The sequence below is a fragment of the Falco cherrug genome, chromosome 16, assembly GCF_023634085.1.
Source record: "Falco cherrug isolate bFalChe1 chromosome 16, bFalChe1.pri, whole genome shotgun sequence".
Classification (NCBI taxonomy): domain Eukaryota; kingdom Metazoa; phylum Chordata; class Aves; order Falconiformes; family Falconidae; genus Falco; species Falco cherrug.
In genome coordinates, this window is record NC_073712.1 from 4744066 (window position 1) to 4768634 (window position 24569).

At 44.0% G+C, this 24569-nt stretch overlaps 2 protein-coding genes across 8 annotated transcripts in view; one reads left to right on the top strand and one right to left on the bottom strand.

Moving 5' to 3' along the window:
* Window positions 1-737: 737 nt before the first annotated feature.
* Window positions 738-5708, bottom strand: SNRPC (small nuclear ribonucleoprotein polypeptide C). Its single transcript, XM_055727886.1, has 6 exons — window positions 5553-5708; window positions 5211-5253; window positions 4681-4789; window positions 3162-3251; window positions 2452-2556; window positions 738-1133 (listed from the first exon to the last, which is right to left on the bottom strand). The coding sequence occupies exons 1-6, from the start codon at window positions 5558-5560 to the stop codon at window positions 1009-1011; spliced, it is 480 nt and encodes a 159-aa protein (XP_055583861.1). The 5' UTR covers window positions 5561-5708; the 3' UTR covers window positions 738-1008.
* A 790-nt stretch (window positions 5709-6498) lies between these two features.
* The window catches only part of ILRUN (inflammation and lipid regulator with UBA-like and NBR1-like domains), a 32065-nt gene continuing 13994 nt past the window's right edge, over window positions 6499-24569 (top strand). For 2 of the 7 annotated variants that reach the window (XM_055727880.1, XM_055727881.1), the window contains exons 1-2: window positions 6500-6813; window positions 21407-21561. In XM_055727880.1, the coding sequence (XP_055583855.1) occupies window positions 6656-6813; window positions 21407-21561 (313 nt within the window). In that variant the 5' untranslated portion in view covers window positions 6500-6655. Of the gene's footprint in view, window positions 6814-18695; window positions 18824-21406; window positions 21562-24569 lie in introns of those variants that run through there. The other 5 variants (XM_055727879.1, XM_055727882.1, XM_055727884.1 and 2 more) reach the window with 5 other exon arrangements.

Below are 24569 nucleotides of genomic sequence, written 5' to 3' on the forward strand. Positions count from 1 at the left end.
ATATGTCAAGAATGAGTTGGACAGTTCTGCAGACTGAAATGGATGACGACCGACCTGCGCAGAGCAGCAGGGTATGCAAACAGAATAAATCCTTGATATCAATTAGAATTGCGCACCTGCATTATGTATGGCTCATCAAAAGCAAAGTCCTTTTATTAAACTAAAGGGCCTGGGATATGTCTTCAACAACACATCCTTTTATACTAAGAAGAGAACAGAGCGTTAATAACTACTGACTCAACTCCAATAATGTAATTAAATGTGTCCACACAGATGCCCCAGTAGCAATAGAAAAGCAGAAACATGTTTGGCAGCATCAAAACAATTACTGTAAGAAGCAGCCTTTTAACAGCACCTCTTTGCTTCCCTCAGTGGAGAATCAGCATTTTAATAAATTCATTCTATTTTGTGCTGGTAAAGTCACTTAACGTTGCAGTCTCCCCAGGCAATTGGTATCACTGCAGTATTTTCTGTTGTCACTCTGTGATTTTCTTTTTTTTTTTTTTTTAAAGTAAAACCACACATACTTGTTTTGAAACAAGAATTCAAAATGCAGATAGTAATGCATCTCTCAAGGCATATGATATGAAAAAAAAGAGTGACTACCTAAGGACTAAAGAGAAGAAAAACCTGGAAAATTCTGTGCAAGACAGGTAGAGAGGGAACAAAAAAAACTGACATCTCTGCCTGCTGCGTAGAAAAACCACACACAGAGTAAAGCTCAGATTCTCCGTATGTAAACCAGCATCAATGTTTTATTGTTCTGTTTTATGATTCAAGGGGGGGGGGGGGACACGACACCAACAAAAAACACACCAAAAAAACCCAGACCACGTACAAAAGCATCAGTCCAGTGTGCATCTAAGGTCAAACCATTTGCAATCTGAAGTTAACAGCAGATTTCCTCGACACACTGCTTTAATAAAAAATCCTAGGGACATAGGGCTAGGGTATTCATCATACGGAAGATTGTAATATGAAAAAGAACAGGTAGCTCCATTTCCACCTTTATCTGTCTGGACGGGTCATTCCCGGCCTGGTTGGCACCATCATGGGTCTGGAGGGTGGTCTCATCATCGGGGGCCCTGGCATCATTGGCATGTGTCCTCCCATCGGTGGCCTCATCCCCGGAGCTACAAGGGGAAAGAGGACATTGGAGAAGAGCTTTCTGGAGCAGCAACCGGCAAGTCACACCAAAATCGCGTGTAGGTTCTCTCCCCCACCCTCCAGGGAACTTTTGTTTTACAAGTTTGTAGGCTTTGATCAGGAATCTGACTGAGATGGATTGCATTTCCCTGCAGGATATTAGCAATGAGTAGCGGAGCAACCAAATGCCTGGGTTATATGCCCACTTTTCACAATATTCAATGACAAATTATTTTCAACCACTCAGAAGAGACACTAGCTTAATTACTGAATTGGAAAGGTCATTTGGAAAGAAGTGCTGCAAAACCCTCAGTGTGCTCAAGAAAAAAAAAAAAAAAAGAGAGAAAAAAAAAAAAGACTGGTGTACTTCCTACAGCTGGGTAACAGCATTACCAAAGAAAAGCAGATGCTCTACTAAAAAGCACTGAAATAATGGCTTCCATCCAACTTTGCCGTTTATTTTCAGTCAGCCGCTATGCTGCTTAATATCGCAGATTATGCACGGTTTGTGCCTTTAAGAAAAACACTTAAAAGAACAATTTCTACCAGCAAGACAATAATTGCAAAGACACTTTACTCCTTCTAGTGCACATGTCTGTGTTCCTTTAGATTTGTTCCAGTAACTGCTTCAATAAGACATCCTCTGAGTATTCTTTGGATGCCAGTAAACTCAGAAGTGGAATGTATCAAAGACATTTTGGTTTGCCTTTACAGTTCTGAAAAAAACTTAAGGCACAGCGTTTCTCTGCAACACATTATCTTGAAACATTTTAAACAATAACGTTCATTTAGAACTGAAATGTACCCCTTGTGCAAAAACAAAGGCGCTACTAATACCAACATAAACCTCTATAGATCGTACTGCTAAGACTAGAGGTCAAAAAGCTACAATTTAGCACAGTGATAATTTCAGTTGGAGAGGGGGACTCATAACTCGCAACAAGTAGTAAAGAAACTTTAACGAGCAGTGGTAAGACTGGTTCATGTCTCACCACGCAGAGGATAATGGATCAGCAAACGTGCAGACATAGCATATGCAAACTGAAATACTTCCACAGCTTGACACTGGGGGCTGTCAATCCACGCTGGATCTAATACGACATCTGAAGTGACGCCGCCTGTAAACTGGAGTGCATCACTACAGCTAGCAGCCGAGCACTGCAGCTACTCCACATTTTCTGCTGAGCTCTTCTGACAACTCTCTATTGCTCCGCGAGACAGAAAATAGAAGCCCAAACATCCCACCAAGCAGACGATGCAGTACCACTACCACAGTTACAGAGATTTACCTATTTCCAGACTTACCAGGTCCAACCGGCATCATTCCCGGTGGGGGTGGGCCCATCATTGGCATCATTGGCGGTCCACCCATATGAGGGGCTGGCATCATGCCAGGCCGTGGGGGGCCAGCTGAACACAAACACGGATCGGTTACGCATTTGGCTGCTTTCATATTCATCAACAACATGCAGTGCGAAGTAATTATTAAACTTTACAGGACATTTTAGGAATTATAGTGTCTTAGATAGTTGTACGACTGCCTGCCATCATTTTCAGTTTCAACTCTGACTTCAGATGCCAGAAAGTAAAGTGGATGAAGAATATGCTAGCTGTTAATCCCAGCTTTGCACACCTAATGCAGGTGACGACCATTTTCAACAGCAGGACTCTAAGCAGAAAGAGATCTCGGCTGTTTGCCAGCTGGAGAGCGAAAGACAATTATCAATCCTATTCTATTAAAAAAAACCAAAACAACTGAAACACCATGCTGGAAGTTTTAATGAAGCTATCTACGTGGCAGCTACCAAGTAATGAGGAGACACACACAATTAAGATCTCTGCCAAAACACTCTTACAAAGCATCTTCTTTAAATTTTGGTATTCACAAGCTCAAAAAGTCCAAGCTTGATCTCAATCTAAAAGGACTTTTTTTTTTTTTTTACAAGTCCAGGAAACATGCAACACAGCTCAAGAAGGCTGCCATCCCAGTCAAAAATCATCCAGTTCAGACTTACGGATGCTGGGAGGGGGTGGTATCATGGCTCCTGCCGGAGGTGGTGCCGAGAACGGTGTAGGTGGGATTTTCCCTTGCTGAAATGCAGCCGCTACATTGGGGGGGAAAAGAAAAAAAAAAAGGAAAGAAAGAATCCCAGGAGAAAAACCAGTTACTAGGCTGAGGAAGCTCCTGCGCCAATCTTCCTTCTCATGCCACGCGGTCAGAGCATACTTCACGTCATGCTGCGTGCTCAGTTGTTCTAACTCTGGAACAAATCCCTGGTTTATGCTGCTTGTCATGGCGGAAGCACCTGATATTCTTGAAGAAAATTATTATAGTAATTACTCCAGCTGAGACTAGAGAGGTCCATGATGAATTTCACACACCTAACAGGAAGGCGGATGGTAGAGAAAATACATCACGTGATTTGCAGCTGCAACTTTCAACTGTGATCGTTATGTAAAGACATGCTGTCCTGAAAACGGTAACAAGGCAATGACTTAGGTAGGTGACAAAAAGCATGAAACACATCTTATGTGAAAGGGAAGAGAAGAGGCAAAAGATGGGAAATCTGGAAGCATTATGAGAAAAACAGACACAAGGAAATGGGAAGAAGCTGCGTCAGGGGAAATCCAGATTGGGTGTCAGGAAAAACCTCTTCACAGGGAGGGCGGGCGTTCCCTGGAACAGGCTCCCTGAGGAAGTGGTCACAGCACCAAGCCGGCCACAGTTCAAGGAGCATCTGGATGACACGTTTATAGTCATAGGGTTTAATTTTAAGTAGCCCTGCAATGAGCAGGGAGTTGGACTTGATGATCCTTATAGGTCCCTGCCAACTTCAGATACTCTATAATCTACAGAAACTTGCCATAAAGTTAATCTGGCATTTGTATTTCTTTTCACAGAGAAAAGAACCATTATTCAGAGGGCAAGCAAGAGGGAAAAAAAAACCATAAATGTGTACATATATAATATATGCACACATATATAAAATATATGTATTATATACATTATAAACATAAACAAAAATCCCATAAACAGAGGAAACACTTCACACTTCATTCAAGCTTTTATAGTAAGAGAGTAAAAAAAAAATCCTCAATATCCCTAAGGAACTGAGGGCAAGCAACTACAGCAGTGTAAAAAAAAAAATCTGTACATTTTAAAGTACATTTTCCTATCTTTTGGATTTCTTATTCATACCCTTTACATAAATGTGCTACTACCACAAAGCAAGAACGGGGTACATGACCTTGTACGACATTATTAGCAGTGCTAACGGTGGTGGTATCTACAAGCCTCTCAACTGCAGTAAAGCAACACCTGCTCGCGAGAAGCTCCCCTTGGGTAGAGCCCTCAGTCTCTTAGGTGGAAGCTCACACTCTGATGAGTTCAAGATTCAAAGTGAAGTTTTTGCTCACGATTTACAGAGCAAAGACTCAACAGGAAAGTGAGGAAGGATGGAAAACAAGCAGCTAGAGAAAAGACAGAGGAAGTAACAGGAAAGCAACCCAGGGTCACAGAAGGATTAGCCTTACTTGTTTTATCAATCAGGCTCTGAGCTTGTTCCTCCATCCATTTTTGATAGTAGTCTTTCACATTCTCTTTGTGTTTTCGGCCGCTGCAATGGGTTTTCCTCACGGAGGGCTGAGAAAGATCACATAACCCCAAAGGTTAGATAATATCACATAAAAGCAAAGTTTACTGGGAACTATTGTATAATATTAAACACGTGCAATTAGGAATACAAAACAGGCTGGTTTCTGTGCCCAGCCAGAGGATGGGTGATATGCAAAAAGTTCACATATAAACTGTAAGCGTTGAAACTCCAGTTTACATAGAAGCGGTTGCCCTAACATGGGGCCAGCTGTCTCCTACTAACTCACCACAACACTCACAGCCGTGTCAGCTGCCCTGACTGCTAGTGCCACTCGATATCCTCATTCTCTTTTGCCAAGAAGTAGGAGAAGACAAGTTAAGTACACGCCAAGTAACCTGGCTTTAGCCTATTTTTATTTTAATGTCCTTGATACAACAGAGAACTTAACGCAGAAGATTCGGTACTTACTGAGTCATGGGTGAGATATGTGTCACAGTAATCGCAATAAAACCTGAAAAGGGAAAATTCTTTGTTATTAAGGCATCGCCTTGCCCAGTGTCAGAACGCAGCCCCTCACAGCGGCTGTGCCCGGGGCGGCGGGAGCAGGAGGCGCCGCACGAAGCGGCCAACTCCGGGCTCGGCCTGCCCCGCTCCCCTTCCCCCAGCCCCCAGGCCTGAAGAGACAGGGGCCGCCACAGGGGTCACCCAGCCCTACCCGGGTCAGCGGGCCGCCCCCCGCCTCGGCTGCCCACCCCCTGGGCCCAGGCGCTGCCCCCGCCGCCACCCCCTCAGCGCCGCAGCCGCTCTCACTTGGGCATGATGCTCCCCGCCACCGGCGCCGCCAGGAAGTGACGCCCTCGCGTAGCGTCCCCCTTCCGCCACTTGACCGCCTGCGGCTTCCGTAGGGCGGGCGCAGCGCCGGACGGCGGCCCGCGGGGGACAAACGAGGTGGCGGGCGGGCTTCGCTTTTCCCGCCCGGCAGGCGGGGCCTCCGCCGCGCCCCTCGGGCACGTCCCCGGTCACGCCACAGCTTCTCCGCCTACAAAGCGACGTCACAGCCGGACGATTCTATCGCGGCCCCCCCCCCGGCTGAGGCCTATCCTGCCCGTTGGTCCGCCAGGCACCTCAGCCGGCCGCCTGGCCCGGGACCGCTCGGGGAAGGTGAAGCCTGCACGTCACGCCACGGGGTTAACACCAGCGAGAGTTTATTTACGTTAAAAAATTAACGTACAGCAAGCATCCTGGCGCTGCCCCCGGTGCTGCAGGGCGAGAGTCGGCGGCTCTGCGTTCCCCTCAAGGGCAGCCCCCGGCGCTGCCAGTGACGGAGCCGCGGGGTTGAGAACTGCGGGAAAAAACGTCATTTTGGGGGGAAAAACCCGCCCGCGGCAGCTGCCCCAGCCCAGCTGCCCCCGCGCCGCCTCCTTTGCATAGTGCCGTGACGTCACAGCCCCCGTGCCGCTTATTTGCATACGTAAACAGGTGCGCTCGCCGCCCATATAAGGAAGCGCGCGGCTGCGGGTTATGCAAATTTCCGTCCGCCGCGCGCGCGGAGTCCCCGCGTCACGCGAGAACGCCCCGCCTCCTTTATGTAAATATTTCGTTTGCATGGGCGGCCCCGCCCTTTCGCCCTTGCGGCTCTCCTTCCGCCAGGGGGCGGGGCGAGCGGCCGGCGCTCCGCCCCACGTGCCGCGCGTGGGGTGACGCCACCGCGCCCGGCGCCGTGGCGTCAGAGGCGGCGTGCCCCTCGCGCCAGGCGGGGCGGCGCTTGCGCAGTGCCGGCAGCGGCTGGCGTCGCCCGCGCCCCCTCCCCTCCCCCCCCGCCGTGCCCGCGCTCCCCCCTCACCCCCATGCGGCGCTGAGGCGGCGGCGGCGGCAGCGGGGCGGCCCCGGGGCGGCGGGGGCCGCTGGGCGCCATGGAGGGCATGGACGTGGATCTGGACGCGGAGCTGATGCAGAAGTTCAGCTGCCTGGGCACCACCGACAAGGACGTGCTGATCGGCGAGTTCCAGCGGCTCCTCGGCTTCCAGCTCAGCCCCGCCGGCTGCGCCTTCTTCCTCGACATGACCAACTGGTGCGGGGGGCCGGGGGGGGCCGCGGGGAGGCGGCGGAGGGCAGCGGCGGGAGGCCGCCCGCCCTCCCTGGGGCGGCGGAGGGGAGAGAGCGGGAGGCCGCCCGCCCCGCTGGGCGCGTGAGGGGAGCCACGGCCGCCCGCCCCGCTGAGGGGCCGCGCACCGGCCCGGCCGCCTTCCCCCCCTGCCCGACCCGCCTCAGGGGGCTGCAGGCCCGTCCCGCCGCCCGGGGAGGGTGGGGGGGAGCCGCGCTCGGGGGGGGGGGGGGGCTGTGTTTGTGGCGGGGTCCCCCTTTCCCCTCCCCTTCCCCGGGGTCGGCGAGGCGGCAGCGATCGTGGCAGCGCGGAGGAGGGGAGCGGCGGGACGGGGCTGAGGGGGGGCGCGGGGTGGTTTCCCGGCCTGGCTCGGGGTAGCGATTTTGCCAGGTCGAGGAGCTCGTCGGTCAAAGGGCTGCGAAGCTGTTAAAGAGTGACTAATTGATAGGCAGAGGGGCATGTGATCTGGCGGACCCAGCAGCGCTTAAAGGGCTCTTTCTCTGCCGAGCGGGAGGTAGAGCTGGATTCAGGGATGGCTGACGGTGCCCTGGCCCCTGGAGCAGCCTTCGGAAGGAGGGAAAATTGTGGTAGAAAGGCTGTAGGGAAGGCTTCAACCTGCCTTGGTTTCCATGTGAAAGTTACCTGCGTGTTTGGCAAAAACTTAGCGTCTGCTGGCAGGCTAGGGGTCTCTCTAAATGCTCTGGCTTTCCGCGTATGTTTTGTCTTTTTAAAAGCTCTCTGTTGCTGCCCTAGAAAAAAAAAAAAGGCAGGTACAGGTGGTCAGGGAAGCTGTAGCTCGAGAAAAACGTGGGAAATAGGAAATATAATGGTGAAAAGTAAAACCCTGGAGTGTTAGTGGTGTAGTGAATTGAGTTACTGTGGGAAAAATGTTGTGAAATTGCTGCCATCTGAACTGTGGGCTTTGACTCCTTATTACCACTTTGCATCTTTTAAATCCTCTCTTAATAGCTTTGCCGTAATGTAAGGTGCTAACCAAAACACAACCCTCTTGTTAGGTTTGCATCTCTTCACGGTGGCAGATGCAGGAAAGGTTTTTTCTGTTTCAGATCTGTTAACAGACGCTACTTAGCTAAGTTGTACTATTTTTTTCTTAGTGGTGTAACACCAAATCCAGAAACCTCTAGATTGAAACTTGAAATCCAAGTGTAGGTCTTCATATCAACAGTTGGGAAAAAAACTTTCACGGAATTGTTGAACTAATAAACAGTAACAAGACAACTTTGTCACCTTCTTCCTTTCATCTTTCCTTCCTCCTACAGCTCTATATTGAATTATATTGGCAAATCTGCATCTGCAGAGGGAGTAAGGGAATAGTAAATAATACCATGTGTTTTGAAAGCTGATACAATGTGAAAGAAGGTCTCTCTCGAGGAGTTCAGGAGTTTGCTTTGAAGAAGTCATTCACAGCGGAAGATGTTTTCCCAGTTTATTCGTGTGTTGATAATATGAATAAAGCTACCAACACTGCAGTGTAATACTGTTGGGGATTTTTCTGTGATGATCCTTGGGACAACAGAAAGCTTAGCAGAGCTGAACCTGAAAGTTACTTATGAAGATGCTATGTATAACCATAGTATTCCTGATTTGTGTCAAAGAAGCTCGCTTTTTTTTTGGGAGTATTTAATTTCTTTTTTAAGTAACAGTATCTCAAATACAATCTTATAAACGATGGCTTTTTTAAAAAAAAATAATTTTTAATTACAGTTGAAGAAAATCTTAAGTGATTAAAATAGCTTTAATGTAACTTCAGTAGCCAGTTTGGTTCTGAAAACATAAGTTTTCAGAATTTTTTGGAAGTATCGGTTGATAAGCCTTGATGGATGGGGGGGCGTGTAAAAAGGGAATCTGTTAAGTTGGTGTCATGTATGCAAAAGTATATGAAAATTAGTGCAGGCTGTGGTGCAATTACTCTTAGAGTGGGCTTAAAGCCTGTGCGTGTTTAACCTTTCAGCAGCAGGGAGCTGGGTTAGCTATGCTGACAGGTGCTGCTCGTTTTTCTCGTGTGTTCTTGCCAGGGTGCTGCTTTCCTGACCTGTGGTATCATTTGTTGTGCCTGGTTTTGTAGGGTTTGCAGTTCTGCTGGTTTGTGTTTCTGTCCCGTTCTCCAGCTCACACCTCTTCTTAGTATGACCTTTGGGTTAGTGGCCTGAATATTACTAACCCTGCTCTCAGCTGTTGTAAAAAGGTGCAATCGAGCCCCAATTTCCTTTCCTGGAAGGACCTTTCCTCTGTCATGTCGAGGGACCCGGTGAAATCCACACTGTCCCAGGTGATGTTAGGTAGTGGCCTCCTAGGTTTGGTTTTTCTTGCCTAGAGTTAGGGTCAGAATCTTCTATCACCAGTCTGTCCTGCAAATAATTTGTCTCTGAGACTGTCGAGTCACTTTCCCTTTTGTTCAAAGCATGGCACTTTTTCTGCAGTGATGATCCCTTTGCTCTTTCTCTGCATGAGGATTAATGTTCATGTGTGGGAAACGGTGAGGGGATTCACAGCAGGAGTGAGAGAAGTGCATTTACTTGGTAGACTGGGTTCTTTATAGCGATGTCCACGTACGGGTTAATTAACAAAGGCACAAATCATTTTCACTAGAACTTTTTTCACAAGTGTGCCAAGCTGCTCTTTGGCAACAATTATGTAGTCTTCAGGTCTGAAGTTACTTCTTCTCAGTTGTATGCCTTTCACATATTGTGTAGTAAATAATCCAAGTTGTAGTGTGTGTTGAAAGGATATTTTTAATAGTGGCTTATTCAGCCCGTTTGGGGAAAATAATCAGTGGTCGATTTTGAAGCACTATAGGTGCTTGTAAGCTGCCTTTAAAAGTGTGTCCACTTCTCCAGTTCACCTGGAATTGCTCAATGTGCTTTCAAAGTTCTGTCAGACTTGGGGCAGTACTAAGAAACTGCCAGCTGGTTTTATTACCAATATTGCAAAAATGCTTCAGGTAGAACATATGCACCCTAAGTTTCTGAAGCTGTTCCTTGATCTTCAAGAAATACAGGTTACACACTTCGAGTTGTCTTCTTCCCTGTTACTTATTAAACACTTTCCTAGAGTTCTGCCCCTTTTTTTAAATTACCATTGAGTTCTGTTTGTGGGCTGTTCTAACATCTTGGCTTTCTTCTACAAAGATCTGGCTTAGCCCTTTCTGAGAGGCCTGGCGGTAAATTCTTTAATGGCTTCACACATTGTCCCTCTTTATTTATTTATTTATATTTCATTAGTAGTTGTGAGGCATTAGTGAGAGGCTGAGCTTTTGCTTTTGGCCTAAAACCAAAACTGAACTTCTCCAAAAGATGTTTTTGCACCGAAACATTCCTCCCTCGGAAGGAAAACCCAGGCAGTGTAGTTGGGAGGGCATTTTGCTGCCATTGCATCTAGGATAGAAATCCACCCTCCATTAAATGGCATGCTTAACTCTGCCTGCTCCCTTCCCCCCTCCAGATGTTATGCCAGGCAGAAGCTGCCTGCACACTGAAGCACATCCAGCACTGCAGGTTGGAGGCTGTTGGGAGCGATTTTTGTGGTGAAGTTAAGTTCCATGTGTTGTCTGCAGCTCCTCAGTGTGATGTGATAATGCGGCCAGGAACGTGTCTGAACTTGTCTAGACTCAGTCTACCTACACGAGAAACTCCTTTTGAAAACCTCTTTGTGCTAGTGTTTTAAAAATAGGGATTGTTTAGTTGATACTGAATGAGTTTGCACCAAAATACCTGTTCATGTTCTTCTGAACGTTAGAACGGTTGGTCTCTGCATAGATGGTACCAGGACAGATTGGACTTCCCAAAAACACTTGCAAAACAAAAGTTTGTGTCAGCCTAGCCTTTATTGGTTTGCAGCAGTACGGAGTAGTGTGAACGTTAAGAGCAGAGGAAACAGTACAGAATGTGCATTTTAGTTTTTGTTGACACCCAGTTAAGGCTTATTTCATAAAAGTCATCGGATTCCTCTGTTGCTGGCATGGAAATTGTATTGTGGCAAGGAAGAGGACTTTTTTTTTTTTTTTTTTAACTGGAGAGTATACCAGCTTTTGAAGGTGAGAGGCTGCAGAGTAAGGCTTGGAGCTCCTTTAGTTCTGTGAGAAAGTGAATTTGTTTGATTTGAAGTAGCTAGTGGTGCTGGATTTAAAAATCCATATTTCAACAGAGTTGGCTGTGAAGGGATTCTTAGTTTGGAAGACTTCATGTATATTCCCGCAATTTACACGTAATATTTCTCTAAATTATCCTTTTAGCTGTTGTTTAGAAAGCTGAATTTTTATAAGTCTAGTAGGTGTGATATTTAATTGAAATGTGTCAGATAATGATGGTTTCCATTGTGTGTAGGAAAGAAATTTTTATTGTTGTGAACCCTAGCCTTTTTTGATCTAGCTTTCTGGTGGAAAAAGGTCTTAAAAACCACTAATTTGAGGTAGGCAGATCTTTTCTGGAGGTCCTAATTTTTTTTCATGTGCTTAGAAGAATCTTTAGCTGTATCATGGTTTAACTAGTAGTCTAAAGATGACATTTTGCATTAAAATATTTATGTTTATCTCTGAAAGTACTATAGGAATTTGCTGTAAAACCTCTTTCTGTATTGTGTAAAATGTAGGGCACTTCTGTATGTATGAGTGAGGGAAGCCAAGGTGAGGTAGTGCTTAGCCAGTGGCGTTAGATTTTAACATCAGAAATCTGAAATTTTTGAGCATAGAAAGGAAAACGTTTCCAACATTTTTGTGCAATTGTTTTATTGGTCTTGGAGAACAGACAGGATATTGGCTTTTAACAAAATGAAAATTGCCTTATAAATGCATGTTTATCCCTGTGGGTGGGCTATTTAAATTCTTTATATCAAATGAACCACCTGTATTGCCCAGAAGTGGATGTACTTGATTGGGAGCCTAAAGACATGTTTTAGCTAATAGTTGCTTTTAATTGCTTTTACTCTGTGCAAGTGTTTAATTTTTGCTTTCTAGCAAAGATGATAGGATGCTACTTTAAGTAAAACTCGGATCTGTGGAGGAAAGCATGTCTATTTACACTTGGTATTAGTGCTGGAGTATAGGTACTGTTCAGAGAAATACTTGAAGCGTACTTAGGTGAGACATCAGGACATAGGGCATTTAACATAACAGATTCAAATCAACCGGATTCACTCACACATGATGCATTTCCCACAGTGGGTGATGCTAGTACTCGTGGTCCTGATTTTTAACCTTGCAGGTGTTTGCAGAACTGCCATTAAACAAACAACAACCAAAAAACCCCATGCAGATATCTTCTGTTAACAGATTTTTGACCTGCTTTTCAAAAGCAGCTCTCCAAGTGCGTGTCAGGAAGAATTTGGGTTTCCAATACTCCTCCTCGGCTCAGACACAGGGAGGTTACCACATGTTGGCTGAAGGATGGTACCGGTGTGTGGGCAGGCTCATCATCTCAACATCCTTGGCTTTCCTGCGCTTACTGTATTTAAAGTGTTGCTGGTACTAGTCATCCTATGGTATGGTATTCTTCCAGTCTTCAAATAGTTGTACATTATTTTTCAAAGATCTGTGGGAAAAGCATATATAGAAGGCAAATATAGGGACATGCGAAGTCAGAACAGTGCAAGAAAAAAAAAACAACAACCAAACCCAAAAAACAAAACCCAACAGTGCAATTGGTAAGTTTTTAGGCTTTACCTGTGAGGATATGAATGTCGAGGTGGAATGTGGGGCTGTAGCTGCACCATGAAACCTTTGATGGTGTGGTTATATCAAAAGCCAATTTTACTGATGATAGTATGGCTCTACATGCTTGGCCTGGTACAGGGGCTTGCTAGAACTCACTGCTGCCAGTGGAATACCTGCATTTTTGTTCCAACCTTTACTTAAACACCAGCAACCCCCCAAGAATTTAGTTGATCTCTTAAATGAAAACATTGGCTTTATATCATTGTTCAGATGCAAATATGCATCTCTACTATTCTTGATGAAATACTTCTGATTATAGACCTAATACAGTGTTAGATTTGCATTTGTACGTTTGTTGTGGGGGAAAGAGACTGTTCTTGTGTGGTCTTATATCAAGATTTCTTATCTAGTTTTTATTTGGAAATCCTGACTGAAGCGTGAACAAATTTGAATTTCCTCAGCAGTTTGAAGGCAACATTTTTGTTGATGTCCAGTAAAGTAATCAACTGCGGGCAGAGAACTCTGTCTGATTTTCAATAGATGTTCTGTCTTGCTACATTTACTGAGTTTTCCTCTTTTTTTTTTTTTTTTTTTTTTTCTCCACATGTGAGAAGTCAAAGGGAAGGTAGGATAAAACAACAAAAGGCAGGATTTTCTCTTTCCCTGAACTAAGGAATATAAACCCTTCTTTCATGTTCATATTGGTGGTGTTGGACTTGCCACAGAGGTGATTATGCTGTTGCGAATGGAGAGTTGTGGGGGGGGTGTGTGCTTTACCTTAGAAGAGTTCAGGGCTGTCCGTGTTTGGCCTGATCTTTGTCTCAGTCCGTGGGACTCCCGCGACATCGCTTTTGCTGATCCATGTGCAGGTAAATCTGAGGAAGACTCCCCCACAGCTCTGTATAAGACTCCCCCACAGCTCTGTATAAATCTCGAGCTTAGTTTCGATGCTCCTTTCCTTTTGAGAGGGCAGTGGGGGGAACCCTCGTGTCATGGAGGAGGCAGGAAACCTGAAACCTGATCTTTCAAGTCAGTCCTCCTCCTTTCCTGGAAACTTCTCTGGATTAGCTCAACACTCATCTGAGCATCTATTAGGGAAGTGACAGGAGTGGGTGTGAAGTCTATTACTTTGCTTCTTTCTATATCAGGTGATAAAAACAAAACAGTCTTGTGTTCTTTATGTGTCTCAGTACATAGGAAGATTTTAAGTAATCTAGGTCTTCCCGTGGTTCTAGTCAGATTAATATTTGTAGGTGCGGATCAATGGAACGGAATCTGGTGAGAAGAGTGAAGCGCTTGGTTTAAAACATTGTTTGCATTTTGATAAAGTTTAGTAGGGAGGGTGAAGATGAGGATTTAAACTTCATGGCATTCTTACTCTGAAACAATCAAACTGGTGTCCTTACAGAGGGAAAAATGCCATAAAAACAGGTCTAGTAGTTCTTGATGTACTGTTGTCAGAATGTCAGAGAACAGGGTTGCAACCCGTGAGCTGTGGCTGCTGCTGAGCAGGGCGTACGTAGGGTCGGCCGTACCCTATGGCTGTGGAGCAGAAAATAGTTTTTAAACTCTTGTGGCAAACATAAAGCATAGCAGTTGTCATCTTGGTACGTGTGAACTACTGTAGACTGTTGCATCTCTAGTGTCCGCAACTGTCCCCTGATGCTATTAAAAACTAACAAAATTATAGAATTAAATCATTTAAAAATATTTCCTTGGATAGCTTTTATCTAGTGAGTTAAAAAAACAAACCCAAACACACAGCTCTTGTCCAGAATAACTCAGATCTTTGACCTGATTATTTTGAATGAAATCTAGGCTTTAAACATATTGTATTTTTAACTATGGAACATACTATAATTGTGCTGTGCTCCAAGTTACAAAACATTTACAAATTGGGTGCATGTGAAATGGAAATGTAAGCAGACAACTGCAGCAGAAGGAATTGGGTACCATATAATTTTAGTCCAGCTGGACTGCCTTACATGCCTGAACTTGTTCTCAGACAGTTTCTGTAGCTTAATCCCCCTTTACTTTAATGCAGACAATTATAGATTGGTGACATCGTTTATACTGAGGAATTAGTAGTTAGAGAATCTTTTGCCTACTGGCCGCTCTTGATTACTTTCCACTGTGAAGAGCTGCTGCCTGTTTTCAATGGTAGCAAGTAGAGAGCAGCTCCTGCTGTGACATTCTCAAAATATTTTACCCCACACTTAAAGCTTCTGACCACCTGCTTTAGGAGGGCTCAGCTGCTGGGGATGGCTGTGTGGGCTCACGCTTATAGCAGCATCATAGTATTGATTCTGTCATTGAGACCGATTGCTGCTGTTTGGCAAGGTGCAGTGCTCAGCCAAGGGGCAGGCACCACCGCAATGGTTAATGTTATATATAAAATGTGTACACTGGGGGGGGGGTGTATATAACAGCCTGCTAAAGGAGAGTGATTTCCTTTGGTGGTTTGGGGTGCACTGGAAGCGGTGTGCCTCTCCTGCAGCCTTTTGGTTTCTTTTCTTGTGCTGCAATACTGTGCTCTCTGCAGGGGCTTCTAGTCACCGCAGGTTTCTGTCTTCCTGGAACATCCCACCTGTGTTTGGAACTGGCTATTTTCAGCTAAAACAATGAAATGCTTTTCTGTGGCTTCATGTGAGAAAATACATAAGCTTCAAATTAACCAGCTCTTCTTCCCCTCCCTTTTCAGCTGTGTAGGTTAATCTTAAAGCTTTCAACTTCCCTCATCTAACGTCTTCTAAGGTAGTTTCCCAACCTCATGGTTTAGTGTAGGAGAGGTCAGGAATGAAGACAACCCATACACAAATCTTGCTTTCTGAAACTGTCTATTGAAAGCTATTCAGTGATTAAAATTCCAGTCCTTCAAAACATCTTGAGACTTTCCACTTAATTGCCACGTGTCACCTCTATTGAAAATGTTTGAATTGAAAACTCCAGGTAAAAGTGCTTCCCTGTGGTGTAATGAGTACATCTCTCCCCCCCACACCCCTTCAGCTCTCTCCAAGGCTTTGAGTGAGGTGCCTCCTAGTTCGGGAGCGACCAGGATGACTGTTCATGTTGTCCCAGCCTGTAGTGCTATCATCCGGTTCCCCAAAAGCTGGGGCAAATAAAATCCAAATAAGATGCTAGAGACCAAGAGACTAAAGAGAGTGGATTTAGCATTGCCTCATTTGGATGTCCTCCATATACATTTTTAGTCTCTCCCACCTGTATCACGTAGAGATGTTCCATTATTTAGGAGTGAGAAATTATCCATCTGCCACACTATTTCTTTTGCACATTTCTTTCTGGTTTTAACAATAGATACCTCATGGGCTATCATGGTGCCTGGTTACATACTGCATTCGGAGAACGAGAGAAAGCTCTGTAAAGGTGGAGGGTTCAGTTACAGAAAGAGTACATGGTGTTCGATGTAACATCATGTTCTTGAGATTTTATTGTACTTTCATATTGCTGCTTAGTTTTTGCATTGCATGTTTCCAGGAGAATAACACCCAAGTTGCTTTTCTCACGACAAAACATTGCGCCATATGCGAGTGCTGAGGATATACAATGTGTATATGTTACAGCTTGGGCACTTGCCTGGCTTTTCCATCCCTCCACAGGAGAGAAATGTAACTGGGCATTTGCTTTATTACAGCTGCTCTGCACAACGAAGTGACAGAGTCCATTTGTCAAAGTGCTTTCTACTTGACCTAATAAATGTCCTCTGCTACTGTCTGTGTATGATCCAAGGGCTACATCCTGTGTGAAATCCTAAATCGAAGGCTAATGGTATTGCACTGAGAAGTCTAGCCTTTGCTTTTTCCAGCAAATCAGGAGAATCAGCACTGGGAACTTTCTCCCGTTAACTGGTGATAGGTGGGGTGGCCGTAGGAATGGGCAGGAGCTGGTAAGAGCAACACTTGGATGCTGCAATTTGAGCCTAAGCTGTGATTTGATTTGAATTTTTACCCCAAAAAATCTTTTTTAAAAATGAAATTTTTTTTCTTTATCTTTCATCAAATAATTTGACAATAAATGAAAACCTAGATTCCTGTAACTATTCCTAGAGTTAAAAATTTAATTTTAAAATAGTTGTTTTCTGCTGTAAATGTTACTTGCAGTGTATGTTTCACCACATACATTAGACAGCGTGCACATCATAAGGGATTTTTTTTTTTTAGTAGAAATCTTTAAGCTGCTGGATTGTGAAAAAAAGCCAGAATATGATTCCCTGTGTCAGCCATGCATGATAGTTGGTGGGAGAGGTGTGTGGGAAGGTTACAGCTCCTGAATGGTAGAAGATTCCTCTAATTCGCTTTCTGCCTGTTTTGAGAATATCTGTTTGCCAGGACTCTAGTGTTCGTCGTCTCATATGTTAGGGCGACCTGTTTATACAGATTTCTTTCCAAGATGCTTACCTTCTATACATGGAAAGAATCATACACTTTATTGGTAACAGAAGGATTAGGTATTGTGCATATGCTCTGCTTTGCGTAAGGCCACAGTGAAGTGACCCTGCACTTCGGTTTCTTCATTCTCCTAAAAAAAAAAAAAATCTGATTCAATTAATCAAACACAAATTTCCAATTACCTGTATATTGCTCTTTGTTTGCACAACAGTTAGGTTTTACAAGGAGGCCTCCAGTTTGTGAATTGATTTGGAAGATTTTCTTTTATTTTGGAATACTGTGTGGTGACCTAGTTAATTGAGAGTAATTACTGTCTAAATATATTGGTTTAACATAACAAAAGGCTGTCTGGAAAAAAAACTGGGAAGGGAAAGAATGGCTCAAGATAAACCACCTCTTTGCAAACACTTAAGAGTTATTAAGGGACATCTCCAGAGCTATTAGCAGAGAAGGCTTTAACTTCGCTATTGTAATTTAGCTCCTGAGGCTTGAAACAAAGCAGCAGAGCAAAGGAATTGATCTGAAAAGGAACGCTTTCTCTGGTTCTGTGGGTAGCATTTTGTTGGGAAAGCACTTGACACGTAGGAGTCATGCGATGCCCTTGGAAAGGAAGGGGTAGGATGCCAGTATTTAGCATGGATTTGGTTGATAATATGGAGCTATAACCTTTATTTGCTGCCTTTCCCCCTCTCCTCTTTCCGGAGCCTTGCTTTTAGGACTGAAATTGAGCACTGTGTTGATTTTAAGTAGGCTCACCTGGTCGCTGGGGTGACTTCTGATTGCAGGCTTTTTTTCAGGAGTTAGAGCCTAAATCCTGTCAGACCTGCTCTGTAAGTATGGCAGAGCAGGACTGTTCTAAAAATGGAAAAATTGCTTAATTTAGGAAAGGTAGGGAGGGCCTGACACCTGAAGGGCTATGTTAAGAAAGAGATGTATGGCCATTCCTGTAATTAGGAGAGATCAGTCATGTAAATTACACTGGCTGGATCTGGCATGCTCATCTTCGTTTCGAAGTTGTTTGGTTTATAATAGTAATTTATCTCATATGGCAGAGAGCAAAGGGGTAGTGTGGTGCAAGTGACACCTCAGGAGTAAAAGAAAGCAGGCTCGGATGTGTAAGCAGAAGCCTTTAGATGATAACCCCTTCCTCTCAGAGCTCTAACTTTTTGTTCCTGTCCCTGAAGTATCTGCAGTCGGTGCTATGCAATTACAGCTGGGGCACAAAGGGGAAGACCTCAAAAACCAAGTATATCTATTTAACGAAAAAAAAAGAAAAGAAAAGAAAAAGACAAATTTCAGGGCCTTGAGTGTGTTTGACCTTGAAGCCATCTTTCTTGTTAATGCTTGCATGTGCTTGTAAACTCCACTAGTGTTGTGCCTATAGCAGAAAGGCAGAGCAGCGAGGTATACTACTTCAGTCTCAAGAACAAGAACCTGCAGATAATCAGGTTGCAGACAGTTTGCAAGTGGCATGCGTTTTTCCCAAGCAGTGCACTGCATTCGGAGTGGCGGTGGGGTGTTGGTAGTAGGGAAGGAGGGGGAGCACTGTGTCGTGGAAAGACTGGGAACAAAGCTAGCAGTGATACGTTGCTGGCTTTTCTGGTTGTGTAAGCAGGGAGCATGACTAAAATGTGAGCACTGTGGGTATCTCTTGCAGCAGAGCAGTGCCATACGGCCTCTCAGTGGCTATCTCTTAGGGTTGTCTGTGTCAAAGAACGTGAACTTAAGTCAGATTTGCTTTGTCATCCTGACTTTGGCTCTTGCCACTTTCAATTTCTCTTTAGTTTCTGGAAGTTTCTTCTTAATTCTCTAGTGGGGAAGCAAGAGATGTATCCAAACAGACTGAAGGGCTCATTCCCAACAAAACTTGCTGCGCGTTAATCAAAACAGTGGGAGCGGGAAGGTAGGTTTGTGAATATCTGATCACAAACGGGTGGCAGATCTGTTTTTCAGCATGTGTTCTTTAGTTAGCTTTTAACTAAATGCTGCAGAGGGCTGGAGTTGTTTCCCAATGGCAAAGCAAGCAATGAAATATGACACAGGGAGGGGAAGAGGGTTGGCAGAGGGCCTATGTGCACAAATAGCCCACTACCTTTTGAAGCAGATTTGCAGCCAAGCAAACAAAAAAACAGTGCAGACTGCCTTACAAAGAATTACAGTGGAAATCTTCTTGGAACTTTTCCTTTTCCCTCTCAATGTCAATATAAACTCATTATTGCTGATTCCAGAATCCTAACTTGCAAGATGTTGTGGTATGTCTGAAAACGTATTTACATGGTAGTGGATTAGGACAAGAAAGAGCTGTGTTGCAGTCTTTTATACTCTTAGAATACCTTTTGCCTTGGATTGCTGTTAATACAGGGAGGAATCCTAGTGAAAACTAAACTCTAGATCATAGTGTTAGCTGGTTGAGCGAACAGGAGTCTCTTGGCACAGCCCTGTTGTGAGTTATGTAAATCTTGTGCAGTGTATAAGCAACAGGCGGTTGGTGACGTAAAACTGAGCATTTGTCTCTATTTATTGGCTGATGTGACATGCACCCTTGCTGTAGCATTTGACTGAGCTGGCTGTATTAAATATAGCCCTGACACTCCTAAGTAGAAAATACCTCAAGCTGAAAAATGGTTTCTGGTCTGAAATGAATTGTTCTAAATCTTAGACGGTGGCTCTTTTGTCTCCGTATCAAAGTCCGTTCCATGTTGATGGCGAAAGGGCTCACTGTGAGGCTCAGCGTGCTGAATTTGCCGATCGATTGTCATGGCCATGTTGTGCAGAACATTCCTCCAGTGCCTCCTAATGCTTTGGCTGTGCTCTGGGAGACTTAGCGGGATGTCAGTAGCTCCTGCCGTTAACACAGTGTGATTATCTTCTGTCATTCGCAATGGATTACCAAACTGATACATCTGTTGTTTAGGTCCTCTCCCACCCACCCCCATCACGGGTGGCTCGCAGATCTGCCTAATGCTGCTATTACCCCCTTTGACCCAAGCTTCAGTGCTATTAGCTACTATGCTTTGGGTCCCCTGTGTTTTCTGTGAGGAGAAAGCGGTGATGCTTCTCCCATGCAGTCCTGATTTTATCCAGAATGTCTGATTTTTTTTTTAATTTTTTTCCCCCCATGAACACTGTAGGAATTGAACAGGAGGCAGTTTCTCTGCTCACTGTTTTGAGCCTCTTTCCAGCTGGCAAGCAGTCCAAAAAAGCCCTGTGTTTGCTTTTTCTCAGGGTCATACTGCAAATGTTTCTCTTGCTTTCACCTTGGCTTTCTGGCTTTGCTTTAGACACATGACACTCCATCACACAATACAAACCCTCAGTGTATCGCTGTACTTGGTAGTGCTGCTTCTGACTAGCCTTCTGCATTTGTTTTAGGTGGTGATTCCCAGTTCTTGAAGGTTTTTGTTGGTGTTTTTTTTCTAGCCTGCTCAAAAAAGCAACACAGATTTTTGTAATCGTGAATAAAAAGCAGTTGTTATGCCCATTGCATTTGGTGAGATTTTACTCATCTCCATTCTCACGGCACCTGCTCACAATGTGTAAATTAGGGCCACAACCTCACAGATGTGTAAACAGAGGAATTACATGACTTGCCAAACACTTACGTAATAACTTAATAGTATATCGTGGAACGGCAGCTAAGACTTATGAATCCTCTTCCTGTTTGACTGTTCCTCTTTTCAAATTAATTATCACATGAGTTTCAACTACACCACAACTCGGGAATCAATAGCATTTGTGGCTTTCTGAAAGTCCTTAATATATCACAGACTTCCACTGTCATTTGTCTGTATTCAGTAAGAACTTCTGACTCAGATGGTTTGTAAGTTCCTTTGAGCTGTGACTATCCGGAGCTGAGCAGGCACTTTAGTGATTAATAAATAGTCTTAGAGTATGCGTGGCTCATACATGACCATATGTTCCAAAAGCAGCCAGACTTGAGTTATTATCCATAGCTACTGATGCCCTTTGGCCCTCAGAGTTATCATAAGAACGTTCTTTGTGTTTTGTTCATCTTATGTTCCTTTTGGACCTTTTGTGCTAGAATAAAAAAAATGGAGAGGTTCCCTTTCTGAAATTAGCTCAGGAAATTAGGCTGATAGAAAGAAACTGCCCTGTTGTTTGCATGCTGCTGTGTGGCGCTTCCCTCGGTGTCTCTTGAACTTTTTGGCAAATTTCATAAAGAGCTAATAGGGTAGAGCTCTCAAAGACTCGTAAGCTCCAAGATTTCCAGTGAAAATGATGCAGAGTAGAAAAGTAGTCTAAAATATTGTCCCTGGCAAGTAAAATGCTATATTTTGAGCTCTGTTATCTTGGCGAGTCCGTGTGTGGTAGAGATAAAAGCTTTAAAAAAAACAAACATGTGCAGCAGAGCTAATATAGTCTGGCTAATATTTTCGCTTAACTGTTTAGGATGACATATGTAAACCTGTGAAAAAGACCTGACCCACCTGTACTTTAGGCTATAACCTGCTTTTTTGCTTTCTAGGAATCTACAAGCCGCTATTGGAGCCTACTATGATTTTGAGAGTCCAAATATCAATGTACCCTCCATGTCCTTTGTTGAAGATGTCACCATAGGTGAAGGAGAGTCCATCCCTCCTGATACCCAGTTTACAAAAACATGGAGGATACAAAACACAGGTAAGGCTTTTAGACTGTAGCAAAACCCATGTAGCGTGTATTACGTGAGAGGATGGCAGATCTAGTAGAAGAGATGCTGGCAGGAGGTTCAAGTGCACTTAACTTGGAATAGAGCCACCCTGTCAACTGAAGGAGCTAGCCTGCCAACCTGTGCGTATTCCCATTCTTACGTTGGCACAAACATTTTGTGGCGAGATGTGCGGCTCAATTCACCGGTCTTATTCCTCGTGCCACCACACCAACAAAAACTCTAGGAAAGATAAAAGAAACTGAAGTACAACTTGGGGGGTTATTTTTGCTTTTTTAAGTATCTAGATGTGAAAATTGATGAAGACTCCTTAGCTAGTCATGGTTCTGATCACTTGATGCAAACAAATGGAGTATGTTTTTAAGTCAATGAAGAGATTGCTTTTAATCTCCAAGCTTTTTAGCTGGTGACCAGCCTGCATATTACCACTACCCTTCATCACGCCATTTCTCTGACCATCCTTGTTGTTTGGTCGTTTGGCTTTCCATGGAATTGTGGTCTCTGTGAAGGCGGTGATGCGATGATCTAACTCTGAGAAGAGGTAGAGATTTAAGGGTAATGTGGCAGGTACCCTATTTAATATGCTTTTGACAGAATTGCTTTTTCATGCTCCGAGAGGATGCAAGGCTGGAGAGACCACATTCCAGCATGAAATAAGTCAAAACAGTGACTGGGATCCAGGAAGTGAGACTAGGCAAAATACATTCTCGGTGCTTGATCTTGTTGGGATGTAGTCAGAGAGAAAAATGAGATCTGTGGATGCAGAGTGGAATACCTTGTCTTCAGGTGTTGCAATGACAGGATGTTGCATGAATGTTTAAGCTGTGTGTCTGAATGTAATTGACCTGCTTGCACTTTTGTGAAGAAGAATGATAGAACAACAAGGTATAATATCATGAATCATCACGAGTAAAGTTCAGTTGTGTTAGTATTTCTGCTTGTAAATAACTGCAGTACTCGAGTGCTGTACGGATTTGTACTGAATATCAAATTATAATAGAGAGTAAAATTGTACTAAAAAAATCTAGGAGTGTTTCACCAGGACATGAGAGGTGAGAAGGGGCGGGGTGTAAGAACACTAATTTATAAAGACTGTGTTCTAGAGAAAGATCTTAATTATTTGCTTTTTCTGCCTCAATTTTTTTGATTTAGCACAGTGGCAAGGTGACATGTATAGCTTGCTTAAACTCCAATAACATGAAAAATTGGCAGTTTTTTTATAACAGTCTCACATACAGGTCTTACAAATGTAGTAAGTCTGACAGGTCTTGTTTCTCTACTGTTGGTATCTTAATTTGCGTGTGTTATGACCACACCTCCTCCTTTCTCCTTTCAGACTCCTTCCTCTCTTATTCCTCTGATGTACCCTTTCCTGCATGCAAATACAGCCTTAATTCAACATCCTAGTTCAAGCACTAATTCATTATTCTTGGAATGTTTGACCTTCTGAAATCCATGGGCCTTCTAAAACGAGGAAAGGAAGTTAGTCTCGACTTACGAGTTCCTGGCAAGGCCAACATTTGTTTTGGCTTCTGTGTGGGTTAAAGCCTGATTTCTCAAAACGTACATCTGTACTCTTAACAGTGGTGCTGGAGGCTAGATCTTGTTAAAACCATGCTGTTGAGGCATGTTTTAGTTAAATGCAGCTTCACATACTGTGTTATGACTGTGCAGTTTAGGGAAGACCATGGCATTTTAAAACCATTTTATGGTTTAATTAAGGTACAATATCAAAGGACTGTAGTGTTTCCAGATAATATCTGCTTGTTAGGTAGATAACTGAAGCAAAGCCAAGGTTTTTAACAGCTCTACAGGAACCCTTGATTAAATGACTTCAGTTCTAGAACACGAAATACCTGAGGCATGTGTCACCGAAGCGTTTAGTGTCTGACGAGTATGACAAGCAGAGCTCTGAGAGATTGTCAGTTTTAAGCAAGCAGGCAGTAAGCTAGGTTCAGTTAGGTTTTCATATACGTTATTAAAAACTAATACCCTGTTCTGATACCTTCCAGGACAGTGCTTGGCTTGTCTGCCAAAAGACCAGTTTGTATAGTAGAACCATTGCTGAAAGAGCAGCAGGATTTAACAGACTTGCTTCCTCTTCCCACTCTACCCCCAGCTGCTGCTGGCTCTGTAGGACAGTTACTACAATTTATCATCTCCTGAGAGATGAGTGTACCAAAATAGAATGACATAATCATAATTTCATTTTATGGGGCTTATCAGTTGCAGCGTTCTAGGCACCTTGCAAGCCTAAAGCCATTAAAACCGATAAAAATCACATAAATTATTTAAACTAAACCGTGTTGCTGGGCTGCCAACCTTTTCAGATGAGACTTCATACTCAACTCCCACACGCCATGGTCTGAGGTCACCTAGTCACTCAGCTCCTCTTTCAGAGACCTCCTTATCTCAGCACTGTTTCCAACTGTAGTGATATATCCCCCACTCTGAATATCTCACTTTACTTGTTCACGTCATGCTATCCCTGCCAGATTGTGAATTTCACAAATAAGGACTTGACTAGAAAACCAGTCTTTGCCATGTCTTCACTGAAGTATCCACAGGAATTAAATTAGGAGGCGAGCTTTTGCAAAGGATGCTTTTTGGGGTAACCTAAGGTCAGATCAGCATCCACTTTCTCGTCTTAAACTAGACATGGAGTGGTTCCAAGCCTCTTCGTTCAGGCTTTCCTTTGCTGTTTCCATCAACCTCAACGAAGCATTAGGTATTCTCAAAGTCATTGGCTTAGTCATGTCACATTACTGGGGAAGAAGCAAAAAAAAATGCTGCTAAACTGATTTTTCACTAGTCTCAGAAGCACTTTTCTTTTTGTCTGCCCCCGTATTTGTTATCTTTGGTGGAGATGGCTGTGCTTGCATGCACTGTTTTCTCTACCTCTACAGATTGCCAGGTCATGCTGTCAGTCCCAGTATCTGCAGTCTAAACATTGATCTCCTCAAATAAATCATATGTTCTC

Bases quoted from the DNA above. Each gene is read 5' to 3' on its own strand.
- SNRPC (XM_055727886.1), bottom strand. The intron at 4,790-5,210 runs GTAAGTACCGAA...GATCTTTCTCAG, and splicing joins CATATCTCACCCATGACTCA to CCCTCCGTGAGGAAAACCCA. The intron at 3,252-4,680 runs GTAAGGCTAATC...CCCCCAATGTAG, and splicing joins GAGCCTGATTGATAAAACAA to CGGCTGCATTTCAGCAAGGG.